Consider the following 15,690-nt stretch of genomic DNA (forward strand, 5'->3'; position numbering starts at 1 on the left):
GGTTAATTTTGATATTCGCGCATATCTAATCGTAACTTCCTGAATTAAGACCCCTGATTGTACAGAAAAATCGCGTTTTTAGCTTGTGGACCCCATATAGGTCACAATTTTTATCCGATTTAAAAAATCGGTTGAATATATCACCATTACACACTAAGATCTTGGTTCCTTTTGATAATCGTGGATACCCAAACTTAACTTCCTGGATTATGGCCCCTGATTGTTCGAAAAATCGCATTTTTAGCTTGCAGATTCTCTGAAGGTCACATTTTTTTTCCGATTTTAAAAAATGTTTAAACACATCACCATTCCACCTAATGAAGGTTGAATTCGTATTTCGTGAAAATTGAAATGAAACTGCCCGACAAAATGGTAGAAGTGTGTAATACGAAGGCTGTGGACCCTCTAGAGGTTACAATTTTTATCTGATTTTGATAAAACTTAAAACATATCTTTATATCCCAAAGATTTCTATCCCTTTTGATATTTTCACATTTCAGGCCATAACTTTCTGGATTATTGCCCCTGAATGTACAAAAAATCACGTTTGTTTTTAGCTTCTTCTCTATCCATCTCTTGCAAAATGTGGGCAGCTGCTGGTTATTCCATGAAATTCTTTTCAGGTGCATTTTGGCCACAGATATGGCAAAACATAATGAAATATTGCATTCATTTAAAGGTGTTTTACCTAACTTTAATCCTCAGGACAAGGAACAACGCTCAGTGGTATGTTACATTATGTTTTGAAATATCATAAATCATACATCATATTTCAATCAGACCTTTTATAATGTGGATATATTTTCATTAAATCATCTGTTCATCCAACTTGTTGGAAATTTCAGGGATTGTTTGTTTGATCAATGGAAGAAACCCATTGAAATTCAAACTTCTCATTAGCAAACTGCAGTTTTTTTATGCAGATACATTTATTCTTGTTAACATGATACAGGAAATAATATTTGATAGTATCTTTAAAAAGAACCCTGTCAAATTTCAAAACTTTTGGATGGTTCTAGTCACAAATAGGTTTACTTTTTATACGCCCACGTGGAAATGTGTTCGTATATTGCCGTCGCCCCTGTCTGTCCATCTGTCAAACACACTTTCTTGTAAACCCTCTACAGACAACATTTATCAATTTTGAAATTGATATATGTTGTTAACATTACTGAGATGAAGAAGCCTCTTTAATTTCAATAATTTCCGTTAATTTCTTCTGGAGTTATGGCGTTTGTTTCACTTTATGTATGAAAAGTTGTCATCCGATCTGTATGAAATTTATATGCATTATTTGAATTAGTACAACGAAAAAAACCTGTCAAATTTAAAACATTTCTGTAAATTACTTCCAAGAGTTAAGGCCCTTGTTTCAGTTTGTAGAACCTTGCGAACCCTCAAACGACAAAAATTATAATCTGATCTGTATAAAATTGCTCTCAATTACCTACAAAAGATAATTATGTGACAACACATGTCGACCACTCGGACGATTTAGCTGCTGTGGGCATGTTTTGTTACCTGGTAACCTATCTTTACTTTTAGAGCTTCAAAAATTCAAAACTTGCTCTTTTTTGGGATTCGTTGACAATGATTTAAGAGGTAGCAAAGATGACTTGGTAGGTGGTGGGCAGATGCTTGACAAGTTCTTGTCTTTTTTCGTTGAACATCCATGACCAAAAGCAGAATGTAAAGACGTAAACATGTAATTACTATCATAGGAATATTTTTATTAATATAATCCTCTTTCTGGTATGCTGCATAGTTGGAAATGATTCTCATGAAAGTTTCTGATATATCTAACGAGGCCCGTCCTTTAGATGTAGCAGCACCTTGGGTAGACTGCCTTCTACAGGAATTCTTTAATCAGGTTTGTCATATCCAAGTGTTGCTGTGCATGGTAACTTTTCAGATCTTTTATTTGTAAAGTGCTTTCTTTTGTTACCCCGATGTTGTCATATATATCTATAATTACTCATATATATACCTTAGTGTTGTCACTTACGCACATTTGTTTATTAATGGTTTTTTTATCTGTGGTTCAAATGATAGGAAATATATTCTATTGAAATTCAACATAAACATTAAATGTTATTCACTAATTTAAGTCTCTCAATTTCATTTGAAGTATTGTTAATCTATTGTAAACTACAATATTGTACAAGTTTTATCTCTAAAAGAAAAACAGTCCAACAATGTTCAATGTATATGATCAAAACAGCAAAAATTCACCCATGTTAAACGAACGAAAACGTCATAGTGGGGCGGTTAAGGAAGACTTTTTGGTAGAATCGTGCATTTTGGGTTAAAAGCATGAAACTTGGCACATAGATGGCATCAACCCTACTGAATATTTTGGGATGTGGATCCACCCCAGCAGCTCCCCCTGGTGGTCGTTATGGCGATTTTTCTCAAAATGGCCGCCAATTTATTGAAATACATATATATCTTTAGAAGTATACAGTGTAGAACCATGACCTAGGTGTCTTAATGTATTGCTCGAAGGTCAACCAAGCCAGCGGGCACAAAAACATAAGATATAATCAATTACATCTAACAGCACATTCAAAATGAATTAAACACATATTTTGTTTAAACTTAAAAATAAATAAATATTGGAAATAAATTTTCAAGCTCATTTCACTCTTTGATATGGTTTATAATATGTAATTTAAAGTGTTTTCAGTGTCACTGAACTTAAAATTAATCTAAATATATAGAGTTTCCAAAATCCAAGATGGCGGAAATTCAAAATGGCGACCAGAATTTCCCTAAAATGGTTGATTTTTCAAATAATCGTCATTTTTAAGTTTGATATGGCTAGTGATATGCGATTTAAAGGGTTTTCTGTGTAACTGAACTTAAATACAACCTCAAAAGAAGAGTTTCAAAAATCCAAGATGGTTGAAAATCCAAAATGGCGGCTAGAATTTCCCTGAAATGAAAGATTTTTCAGATAATTGTCATTTTTTCGGTTTTGTATGGCTTGTAATAATGTCCTTTATTAGGTTTTCAAAGTCAATGAACTTGAAAATAACCTCAGAAATGAATTTTGAAAATGAATATTACCTCAAAAATTAATTTTGAAAATGAATATTACATCAAAAATTAATTTTGAAGATGGTAGATGATTGTGAATTTTCCTCTTGGATTGGCTTGTAATAGCAAGGAGTAGTGGTTATTTTGATGGTAACTGGAATTGTTAGACTGGATCTTACACAAACAAGGTTTCATATTATTCCAGCAAAACAGTGGGACATATATCCAGTTGTTACGAATTCACCTATTGTTTATTCAGAAATGGTTCGAAGCAATGGTAAGAGTAAGACTCGCCAAGAACGAGGTCAGGGGTTCGATCCCTTTGTTTGCTGAGAAAGTACTTCAGGATTTTCCAGGATGCAGCACGGGGTCTTCTCAAGAAACAAGGTTTATATGTACATGTTGACGTGCACATAAAAGAACCCTAACAGTTGGAATTCGAAATAAGAGTAGGCCATAGCACCACTGTCTGGACCAATTTTCCTCATAGCACACTGCTTGACAAATAACAATATTTATTAACTTTGTTAGTACAGAGCAGTAGGACATTAAACCCCATTGCATCATTTCTGGTTCAGAAGACTTATGTCCGGAAACCGTTTGTGGTATGATCTAGACATATGGATTCATATTTTCATATTTGTCAATCATGTATTTCACAAATTAAAAAGTGTAAAATGAATCATCAAAGTCTCTATGTCCAGCAACTTTTGTGGTATAGTCTAAATATGGTATCCACAGATTATTTTCGTCTGTAATGTATTGCACACCAATTTCTAAGTTTAAAAATAATCATCACAAAAATGATTTGAAATGCATTTAGGACTAGTATAGGTATCCCAAAAGTCATGCCTGACGATTTACACTTTTCTAATGTGTTGTTCTTACATGTAGAACTTGTTGTGAAATACGTCACTGACGAAAATGACCTGTGGATACGACATCTAGACTCTACCACAAACCTTACTGGACACAGTGTCTTCGATGCAAAAACAGATCACATCACTATTTCTGAACGAATAGGAGAACTTAAATTCTTAACTGCATATACCAAAAATGATTCTCACTCCGGTAAAATGGTGCAAAGACAAAGGAGATGAAATTAAAAATGCCTCAGGTGGCCCCATTGTATTGTTATGGGGTGGGGGTGGAGGGTCGGAATAACCAGATATTTTCTCCAAAAAATGTGTCAATTCTTAACATTATCATTAGCATCATATGTTTTTAGGCATAAAACAATTAAACTACATTTATTGTGTCTTAAGGTTAAATTCTTTGAAATTCTAATTAGCTTACTGGTAAGTTGACAGGTAGATTCCTGAGTCCGGTCAATTTCAGTTGCCCTCAAACAACTATTACACTTTGCTATTATAAACCAATCCTATAGAAAGATTGATGATTGTCCCTTTTTTCTGAAATAATCATCTATAATTATCAAATTAAGTGACTCTGAAAACTTAATAGAGGACATATTACAAGCCACATCAAACAGAAAATTGACGATTATCTTAAAATTTGATGTTTTTAGGGAAATTCTGGCCGCCATTTTGAATTTCTGCCATAATGGATATTGGAAACCTTTTTTTTTTTAGGTTGATTTTAAGTTCAATGACTTTGAAAACCCTTTATATTACATATTACAAACCATATCAAAGAGTGAAATGACTTTTATCTGACAAATCGGCCATTTAAGATAAATGTTGGCTGCCATTTTGAATTTCCGCCATCTTGGATTTTGGAAACTATTTTTTTCTTTAGATTAATTTTAAGTTCAGTGACACTGTAAACCCTTTAAATTATATATTACAAACCTAATCAAACAGTGAAATGACTTTAATCTGACCAATCGGCCATTTTGGGTATATTTTGGCCGCCATTTTGGATTTGGGGAAACTAGCTTTAGAGATTTTTTTTCAGTTCAATTACAACAAAAACCTTATATTTGATATATTACAAGCCATACCTTGCGTGATAATCACCTATCATATCTGGAAATTCATTTTACTTCAAATTTTGGCGGCCATTTTTGAAATCAGACAAACCCCAACCGAAAATGACATCATAGATAAATCTTTTTTTCAAAAATCATGTTCAGCTAGCAATTTTGCCTCTGGAAATTGCTGGTCTGAAATGATTTGTAAAAAAATGTCTTATTGTGACACACCTAGTTATATGTATTTCAATGAATAGGCGGCCATTTTGGAAAAGATGGCCGTAACGACCTCCAGGGGGAGCTGCTGGGGTGGATCCACATCCCAAAATAATCAGTAGGGTTGATGCCATCTATGTGCCAAGTTTCATGCTTTTAACCCAAAGTGCACAATTTTTTGCTTAACTGCCCCACTATCAGTCTAAATATTTAATTGATCGTTTTAATTTTTTATGGCTGTTATGATCAATCTATTGTTGTTTTGACTAAAAATTGCCTCGGATTAGACCAAATTTGTTATCCATTTTGACTGAAAGCAGTTTTGTCTATAACTCTTGTAGACAAGCTGATACTATAATTAATTTTGCTGAGCTTTTATGGGTGGATCCCTTTTCTTAATCAAATGTTAAATAATCAATTTGTGTACAATTTAGTGTTGAATAACGGAATATATCATATTTTCCCTAATATATAAATGACGAGCAGCTTTAATTAATAGAGATACAATGACAGACCAGTCCCCATTGTTGTTGCTATTATTTTTGATAGAGGCAAATCTGTATTGTTGGCTTATGATATGCATCCCTGAACTCTACCATGACAAATACCAACACGAAAATTTATAACAGGGAATAGAGATTTTTCATCCAAAATATGTACTGATAAATTCTGCAAAATATATATATATATATATGAAATGAAGCCCCAAATTTCAATAATAAAAGGCCCGGTTAGCTTATAACGATTTCAATTGATGATACTTCAAAATTTGATGGTGAAGACAGTTTGATAATACCATTAATTGGTAATGTGCTCATATTTGTGATGTCATTGATATTTTGTAATTCATGCATGATGTACCATTGTAATGTGCTTCTTTATCTAGGTATTTTTATATCTTTTCTTATATTTTTTCTTTTGTTTATATTTTTTTATATGTTAGTTTCTGATGATTTTAATCAAAGTAGCTGATATATCAAACGAAGTACGTCCAATGGAAGTAGCCGAACCATGGCTAGAATGTTTACTTCAAGAATTTTTTAATCAGGTAGAAGATATAGAATTTAGAGACAGAAATAAAAAGATGAATTAAAACAAAAACTGGGATTATTTCTGCCCTAACACCATTATTCAACAGTTACAATATCTTTGAAAAGATTGTGTTTAAGAATATATACATTTGTATATTGCTGTCATCCCTGTCCATTGACAATATCTAGGGAGGTTGGGTGGCCGAATGGTTAACATGTGCGGGTTTGATCAGGTCTGTCATAGAGTCAAGTGGCCTGGTTTCGATTCCCCACTTGTACGTGACAAGGAATTGGGGCACCTGTCCAACCTCGTGGGTTTTCTCCAGGTCCTCCGGTTTCCTCCCACTGCTAAAGACCCCTATTGAACCTTATCTGATCTTTGTAAATTAATATATCATTGTCATCTAGTCAGCAGGTTTTATCAAGGTTTTGCCTGATTAATCATTATTATCTTAATCTATTAAAGAAGATTGGAATGATTAAAGGATTTTTATTACCAGTCCATGGACCGTACATGACATATATAGTCTACTCTTAACCAATGGTGATTATGGCCTTTTGTTAATCTAAAGGTTCAGGATATAATAAACTTTCATGGACTGCTTGAACCACTTAGTTTCTATGGGCATATATTTTTTCCCTGATAACCTATCTTTCCTTGCATGTCTGTTCAATGTTGTTTGGCTTTTATACGCCCACATTTTCATGTGGACGTATATTGTCGTCTCTACTGTCTGTCCAGAATTGTTTGTGGCATTCTACAGGTCACAATTCTTATCCGATTTTGACGAAACCCATGTATCGGATCGAAACTTCATGGATTATGCTCCTGATTGTACGAAAAATCATGTTTTTAGCTTGTAGACACACTAGAGGTCAGGATTTTTATCTGGTTTTGATGAAACTTGAAATGCATGTTTATAACCCAAAGATCTTGGTTCCTTTCGTTATTTGCGCTTATCGGATCACAACTTCCTTAATAATGGCCCCTGATTGTATGAAAAATCACGTTTTTAGCTTGTGGTTCCTCTAGAGGTCACAATTTGTATTTGATTTTAAAAAGAACGTTTAAATGTATCATCGTTACACCCAAATGACGGTCAACCCGATTGTACAAAAAATTACTTTTTTTTTTTAACTTGTTCTCTATCCATCTCTTGCAAAATATGGGCGTATCCTGTTTGGCAACCGTTGGTATGTCAGTGCAAAAACATTGGTACATTAATGGGAAGCAGAGAATAACCCAATGATCATATTATATTATACTCTAAACTAAAAGCAATTTGATCTGTGTAATCTTCCTGGTGTTGATATATTATTGGTGATTAAAAAAGATTAAAAATTAAATCATTAATTTATAGTAATATTATATCAAATATCTGTTAATAAAGATAATCTGTTAATTAATGGTGGAATGATAGGAATATACCATTTTAATTTAAGATAATGTGTTTCTAATTGAATGTATAATTATGTTTTGAACAGAGTGACTTAGAGAAGTTAGAAGGGTTACCAGTAGCACCATTCATGGATCGTGATAAAGTGACTAAACCTACATCACAGATAGGTTTTATAAAGTTTGTTTTACTGCCATTGTTTGAAACACTAGGACAACTGTTCCCTATAGTAGAGGTAATTGTTATAGATCTTTTATTACCGTATCCTGCACAGAATTCAGGAGGCACCTGTTGGCTGTCTGTCTGTCTTTCCATTCACACATCCTTCCTTACTGATTTTCTTTCCAGAGTATATCTCATAAACTGTTCAAGATACAGTACCTTTATGTAACTTTTTACCCACATCAAAATATACTATTCAAAAAAGTAGGGGATATTTGATTTTTAAGTGTTATTAAAGTCACCTAATGAAACTGAAGAAGAAACAAATGACAAAATGAAATGAAGTTCACATTCATCGATTTATTCAAAATGATCGTTAGACTAAGTAAGGCACAGACTGACCATTATAAGGGTAAAATGATACCCGGGGTCAAACAGCAAAGTTACCACAGCATCACAACCAAGTCAGTAACGGGTAAATCCTCCTCTGTTTGCCAAACAAGCATTGATCCGACGTGGCATACTCCTAATGAGACGTCTAAGGTCATTTTGGTCCAGATTGTCCCATTCCTGTTGCAACTCAGCAGCAAGTTCTTGGACATTGGCAGGACGTTGTTGACGTTGACGTAACCTCTGTCCAAGCATGTCCCAGACATGCTCGATGGGGAGAGGTCGGGACTCAGTGCTGGCCAAGGTAATGTGGTGATGTTCTGTTGTTGGAGGTAACCTGTAACGATCCTGGCCCTGTGACATCTTGCGTTGTCATCCTGAAAGATGAAACGGCGGCCATGACGTCGTGCGAATGGCACAACATGGACTGCCAAGATGTTGTCCCGGTAGTACTGGCCTGTAACACGCCCTGCAACAACATGTAAAGCCGTTCTTCCAGCAACAGTGATGCCTCCCCACACCATAATAGAACCACCCCCAAATCGATCATGTCTGATGAAGTTAACGTCTTGGAAGCGCTCGTTTCGACGACGCCACACCCTCCTACGCCTGTCCAAAAAATCAACAGTGAACCTTGACTCATCTGAAAACATCACATTGCTCCAGCGTCGATTATCCCAGTGTTGACGATCCCTACACCAACGACGTCTTGCCTGAATGTGATGATCTCTCAAACAAGGGATCACGCGAGGACGTCGGGCGCGAAGGTGACCCCTATGCAGTCGATTCCGAAACGTCTGGCCACTCACTCTCACACCAGTGTCTGCTTGAAGACGAGCGCTGATCTGATTTGCTGTGATGACACGATTTCTCAAGGCCAAGGTACGGATAAATCGATCCTGGGCTTGAGTTGTCGCCCTGAGCGTGGTCTGTCCTGTACAGATTGTGTATCACGGTATCTGGACCATAGCCTGCTTATGACAGACTGAGAAACATTCATCGTCCGCGCCACAACCGCCTGTGTTGTGCCGATCTGTAGCATGCCAAGGGCACGTAACCTTTCATTTTGGGTAAGCCGACGCATATCAAAATTTGTTTTCTGGTCACTAAAACAATTAAACTGATGTTTCCACCCTGGAATTCAATGCCACAATGACTGTAACATTCAAAGTCAGAGTCGTGCAAATCTTGGGTTGGACCCCCATGATGATCCCAAGCATCACCTGCATTCCATGCGGTAGCTATTGGTGCGTTTGGGCGTCACATGTAACTGGAAATGTTTCTTCTGTTAGGTTCTATAGTGACTTTTTTCGTAGTCATTTGCATATTTTAGTATTATGCCCCCAAAATCAAATATCCCCTACTTTTTTTGAATAGTATATTATAATAGTTGTGCCTTTTTGCTAATTAGCAATTCCTCCATTGAAGAATTTTTTTCAAAGGGTGGATTATTAAACTAGGTTTATCCGCCCGCCTGTCTGATTCTAATTGAGCTAGAATGGTCCACTTGGTGTAAATGTTTATTAGTAGAATGCCTTGATAATGTTTATTAGTAGAATGCCTTGATGTGGAGCTAAGAAATTTGACTGGCTGATGCTTTTTGACTCCATACCTTTGTTTCTAATTGAATATATTTTAGTATATATTTTCATTATATCAATACCTTGACTAAGTACGATAATGAGCATTTTTGCTCAGTTTTTTTGTCCCATCCAAATGACTAGACACTGTTTCTTGCCAGGCTCTCCGCCCTGCACCGTGGACAAGGACCACACTGGAACTTTCTCTGCCAACAGTCCACCACCCACTGAGCCCACTGTTTTTTTAGATCACAATAAATCTACTTCTATTTGAGGTACAAATGTGCAGATGTTCATAAGGTTGATGTCTTAACCGAGTTTTATGATAAGCATTTTCTGCTCAGGCTAAGCAGAAATAAGCAATATTATTGGTTGATGCTTTGGGACACTATAACTTTTATTCTAATTGAGTGATTGTGATGGAACGTGGTGTATAGTTTCACTATATAAAAAAATGACTAAGTTCAATCATGAGCATTTTCTGCTCAAGCCAAGTTTGCTTGTTCGATGTGTTGCAAAAAGATAAATGTAAATTATTTAATGTGTCATCTTTTAATTTTGTCATTGAGGTGGGGGATATCAGTCTCATTGTTGGCTGTACATACATATTATTTTAATATTTCAGAATGACATTATAAAACCAGTAAGAACAGCACTTCAGTACTATACAGACATGCAAAAAGCATTAGATGAGGAAAAAAAGAAAAAAGAAGGAACAAATGATAAGTCGAAACAAAATGGTATTACTAACAATAATCAAACAAAGCTCAGTGTTTAGTAGATAGATAATACTGATATATAATTTCATGATATATACTTCTGTGTTACGGTGTTCCCAATAATTGACAGAAGTCTTATATATGACTATTATGTATGTATGTGCTTGCTGAAAGTTTATTTAACATAATACAGACATCACACATAGACAAATAGTGATTCTTTAAAGGAGCTTGAAACTTTAAAAAAAAAAATGACTCTGATGTATTTAGTTACACAGTGCTGTTAGTGATTAAAAATGAATCATGTTCTATATGTACAGTTGTGGACAGCTAGAAGACATTGGATGGGTGTTAATGCTATAATAAAGTTTGTGTGATAACTTCATGCTGCAAGATCTATGTGGGCATAAAAAGAACAGTTGTTTCCAGGTGACGACATAATTCTCAAAATCATATTCAGTGATTTATAGATTCAAATCCCTTTCAGCTATTCTCGTTGTTATGTCATAGGAAAACACTTCTATTATTACCATGTTTTGATATAAAATTTGTTAAGTGTAACTTCAATTTTGAGTATTTTGAAGTGATTCATGATTTTTAATGGTGTTTTTTTCCAGTGCTACTGACAACAATATAACTTTTTAGAAGAGTGCTTGAATTATGCATATCTATATATATGGTTCCCTTTAATGCATGTTTAAATAAGATTATTTATTGGTCTTTGTGATTAAATTTCATACCCTTAGAATACACTTTGTTCATGATGAGATGATATCAAACCATCTCTAATAAGCATTTAACATGTTGATATTTCTATATACTGTAACCAAAGAAATATTTATTGCTCAATCCTTAATCTGTTCTCAAATCAGATCTTATATAATTACCTAAACTAATCTAGTGGTAAATTACAATTAAAATCATATAAATAAGGTATAAGAAAACATTAGAAATAAGACAGTGAACATTTAGATACTAAACACTGAAAACAAAATGAAAACTACAAAATATTTTTTTAAATTTTCATAAAACAATATTAATATGAATGGTAAAAGAAATTACTTTTAGATGTATGAGATTGTTTCTTTTGGTCTGTGTTTGTTTGTTGTTTTATAAATTGTATATGTGATCTGTTTATGTGAAACACCTAAAAAAAATATTTTGATTATAAGGAAATATACTATTTTTAAAAATTGATAAAGAAAAAACAAATTGATTTGTTAGTGGCTGTTTTCTGTTTTTCCCGTTTTAATTTATTTAAAGGTATGGATGTATGTTACAAATTTGAGCTGTTATGCATATTAAAGTAACAAGGATTCACTGTAAATTTTTATAAATTCACAAAATATATTATTTTTTTGTAAAATGTTTAAATGTATTAGAATACAACATCGTTAACCTCTAAAGTTGTCCCAGATGGGAGGAATTTTCACATTAAATTTGTATAATCTGAAATTTGATGTGACTGAATATCAGGTCTTTAAAAAATGTTATGTTATTGTTTGACCTCGCAGGGTTTAGAGTTAACCTTGATAGTAAAAAGTTAATTTCATTGTGTTCTGTGCCATTTCACGAGATTCATACAAAGATATTTCTGTATATAATCCTTTCAATTTTGGTGAAAAGATGAATGACATTAGCATGGCATGGTTTTGTTAAATATATTTGGCAAGTTCTGCTAAAACCTGTAGACTTTTTAGTCCCACTAACAGTATTCAACAACGCAAATTGTATATATTATTATAAGTTTAGTTATTTTATTTTTAATATGATGATGATAATCAATAATTTGTATATTTATGGTTGTGTGAAATTGGAAAAAAATCATAAGATTTATATATATATAAGGGTAGATCATAATAACATGTATCCATAGGTGAATAATATAAGTATTTTTTGTCATAGAAGAATTTATTCATAATTTTTCACTAGAAATAATTTATATATATTATAAATATATGTGGACGGAGACCACAAGAGAAGCAAATGGCTGTGTATTTTAGTATAATAATAGATGTAAATAATATTTAGAACGAAAATCATAATTGTATTGTTTAAAAAAAAAAAAGATTAATTAGTTTATCATATTTTACTTTTTATTGTCTCAGACACAATTTTTCAATTTGTGCACAAAATGCAATTTGTTTTTTACTCTAACCTATTTTATACTATAAATTATTAGACATATTTTAGTAGAGATAATACCTCATGATAGAGAGCACTCATTTTCATGATTTTGTAAAATATGTTATCAGTAATTTTTAAATTGTATTTTGAATAATTTAAAAATGAGCATCACTTTCCTTCATTTCTACCCAAGCTTAAATAAATTGCATTTGATTTTAAGTCATCAAGATCAGATCTAGATCTGTACTTGGTGTTCAATGTTCAGGTTATCTACACAGAATAAAAATACATGTACACAAATAAGGTAAATGTGAAAAGTATACTCAGGAACTGTACATTACCATTACATACATACTAGATAAAGGTACATGTAAATGGAACTTGATTAGATATTCATCAACATACTGGTTTCTTTACAGCTAGTTCTTTTTATTTTTTAGCCGTGAAATATATATTGGGGGGTCGGGGGGTCTTCAACCCTAACCCTAACACTATTTTAAAACCCCTAAAAAATATAAACAAACACCATGTGGCCATGCTGTCTACACAACTGTTTGCTGATTGACCCACCGCGTGCAAAGTATTATGGCTACGTGGCTGGCTGAGCGGGCGATAAATATTTGGTTTAGGCGAAAATGTTTTTGGGTACCTACATGCGTTTCAAGGATGATTCTCTCTGTGTTTTATTTTAGCAATGTAAACCATATTGGGATATGTACAGGTTTTATACAGATAGAATCTTAACTAACCCTAATAATTGTTGTAAATAAATAGGAGTCAGGGTCTACTATGTAAAAAAAAATTTTTTGGGGGGGGGTTCCAAGTATATTCTGAACAATTATTTTTACAAATAAGTAGATAATCATATTAAATAGATTTTTTAGGCAAAATATTTTAGGAATCTAGGCTGAAAATCATGGGTGTAATCATGCAAAGCATGAAGACAATCTTCTCTTTATAAACAAAATATTCTAAGATTATATGATCAGGCATAGAGGCATTTTCAGGAAAAAATAGTAACTTAGCTTATACCCAATATAAAATATAAAGAAGTTGTGATGTACATTTGAATCTCATTTAAATGTTCTATATTTTCTGAATATGAAAATCATTTAATGTATAAAATCATTTGACAAAAAGAAAAATAATCTGTTATTTTATTATTTGTTTTTTTTGACTGGATATCCTTTTCGAATCTGCAAAAAAGTCTCAAACTTCAACATTTAGTTTCAGGAAATGGCCTGGTCTCCAATTCCAAAAAGGGGATCACGTGGCTAAGTGGGTAAGACGCTGGCTCGCTAGCCTGGAGGTCGGGTGTTCGATCCCTGCATTGGCCGAGAAAGTACATCTAGATTTTCTGGCGTGGTTTCCCCTTGTCAGTGATGCAGGACGGAGGGCCTGACAAGGACAGCTGTCTAGTCGTTCGGATGGGACGAAAAATCGAGGTCCCGTGTACATATTGGCGTGCATGCAAAAGATCCCTTGGCAGTTGGAATTCGATATAAGAGTAGGCTGTAGCACCGCTGCCTGGGCAAAATTTCCCTCATGGCAAACTGTATGGTGTATGCCCGTCTTCATTAGCCCAGTTTAGGAGCAGAACAGTAGGACGTTAAACCCCATTCCATTTCATTTCATTTCCAATTCCAAAATATATAGTTGACACCTATTGATTAAACGCATATTTATATTTTTGTTAAACATAGAAACCCAATTTCGCATTTTGGATCTCGCAACTAAAACTATACATTTTGGGAAAGCTAAAAACAAACTGCTACAGGAATTCACATAGTTGGTGATAATTGTCAAGTTAATGCTATAGTTACACTAACAAGTTGACATAAAATCAAATATTGGCGAAAATATATAATGCCTTCATACTTGACCCAGAATAGTGTATTGGGGGCATTCCACGTCAATGTACACACTTTTATGACACCGTGTCTTCGATTTTGACCTAAATTTTGGGAAAGCTAAAAACAAACTGCTACAGGAATTCACATAGTTGGTGATAATTGTCAAGTTAATGCTATAGTTACACTAACAAGTTGACATAAAATCAAATATTGGCGAAAATATATAATGCCTTCATACTTGACCCAGAATAGTGTATTGGGGGCATTCCACGTCAATGTACACACTTTTATGACACTGTGTCTTCGATTTTGACCTAACTTGCAGGGATTGATGTCCACCCTGAAAGAAAACACTATCCCATGTTTTGGTTCATTTGGCCTAATGGGACCCATTTTATGGGTCACCAAGGATTCGGGCCATTCAACTGACTTCGAAGCTTCTATCAGCCATAACTCAACACACAGATGTGCCATCTCAATGTTATTGGTATCAAAATACGCAGCAGAATGAGTCCTTTCATTTGATGTAAGGCACGATGTTCTGCGATGATTTTGTCAGAAAAACATCTTTTTGTGTGACCTTTGACCTTGAACCTCTACCTATAATGACATATCCTATAATCGTCATACACATGGGATCTCCATGGGAACACGGTCAAAATGATCACCAAAGATGGGTACCCCTACATGCTATCCAGTTCAGCTGTCACATAGGTGCCAACTAGTCATACTAATGCATTCGACAATAGTCCCACTGTAACGTCCCACCTATGACAACTTTCTAGGCCCATCGATCCCACTCTGAGTTCCCATCATACCAGTCCCGTGAACTCCCAGTCTCGTGCTTTCCAATGCTACAAAATATACGTTCTCATAGTGCTTACGGTAGGCAGGCAGGACTATTGGCATTATCCACACCATCATAGCTTTCGACAGCTGATCCCCTCACGCAAATGAAGCGATGACCCATATATGAAGTGTGGATGACACTTAACCGAGATGTGCTCGAAGTGAAAAATTTAATAAGAGGTATTCATTTCTATCACACTTCCGTAACAACACTTCAAATTTTCAATGAAATAAAGAAGGCAGAAATGAAGTGAGGAAGAAGCCATGCCAAATGTGCAAATTAGGCTTCCTCGAAGTGTTCACTTCATTAAGTGTTTTGCTTAATTCAACCCAGTGTTTATCGGGTGTTTTCCGTTTGCGTTTGCACCATTCACCAAAACGTGAAGCTGATGAT

The 15,690-nt window shown here is 34.3% G+C and overlaps 1 protein-coding gene across 5 annotated transcripts in view; it reads left to right on the forward strand.

Annotated features, from left to right (window-relative positions):
- Nucleotides 1-13,749, forward strand: part of LOC126826707 (high affinity cGMP-specific 3',5'-cyclic phosphodiesterase 9A) — an 83,692-nt gene extending 69,943 nt beyond the window's left edge. For 3 of the 5 annotated variants that reach the window (XM_050555728.2, XM_050555732.2, XM_050555730.2), the window contains exons 10-13: nt 624-726; nt 6,132-6,236; nt 7,705-7,851; nt 10,374-13,749. In XM_050555728.2, coding sequence (XP_050411685.1) covers nt 624-726; nt 6,132-6,236; nt 7,705-7,851; nt 10,374-10,526 — 508 coding nt within the window. In that variant the 3' untranslated portion in view covers nt 10,527-13,749. Of the gene's footprint in view, nt 1-623; nt 727-1,765; nt 1,871-6,131; nt 6,237-7,704; nt 7,852-10,373 lie in introns of all 5 variants that reach the window. The other 2 variants (XM_050555729.2, XM_050555731.2) reach the window with 2 other exon arrangements.
- The last annotated feature ends 1,941 nt before the right edge of the window (nt 13,750-15,690 follow it).

This window comes from Patella vulgata, chromosome 7 (assembly GCF_932274485.2).
Source record: "Patella vulgata chromosome 7, xgPatVulg1.2, whole genome shotgun sequence".
Classification (NCBI taxonomy): Eukaryota; Metazoa; Mollusca; class Gastropoda; family Patellidae; genus Patella; species Patella vulgata.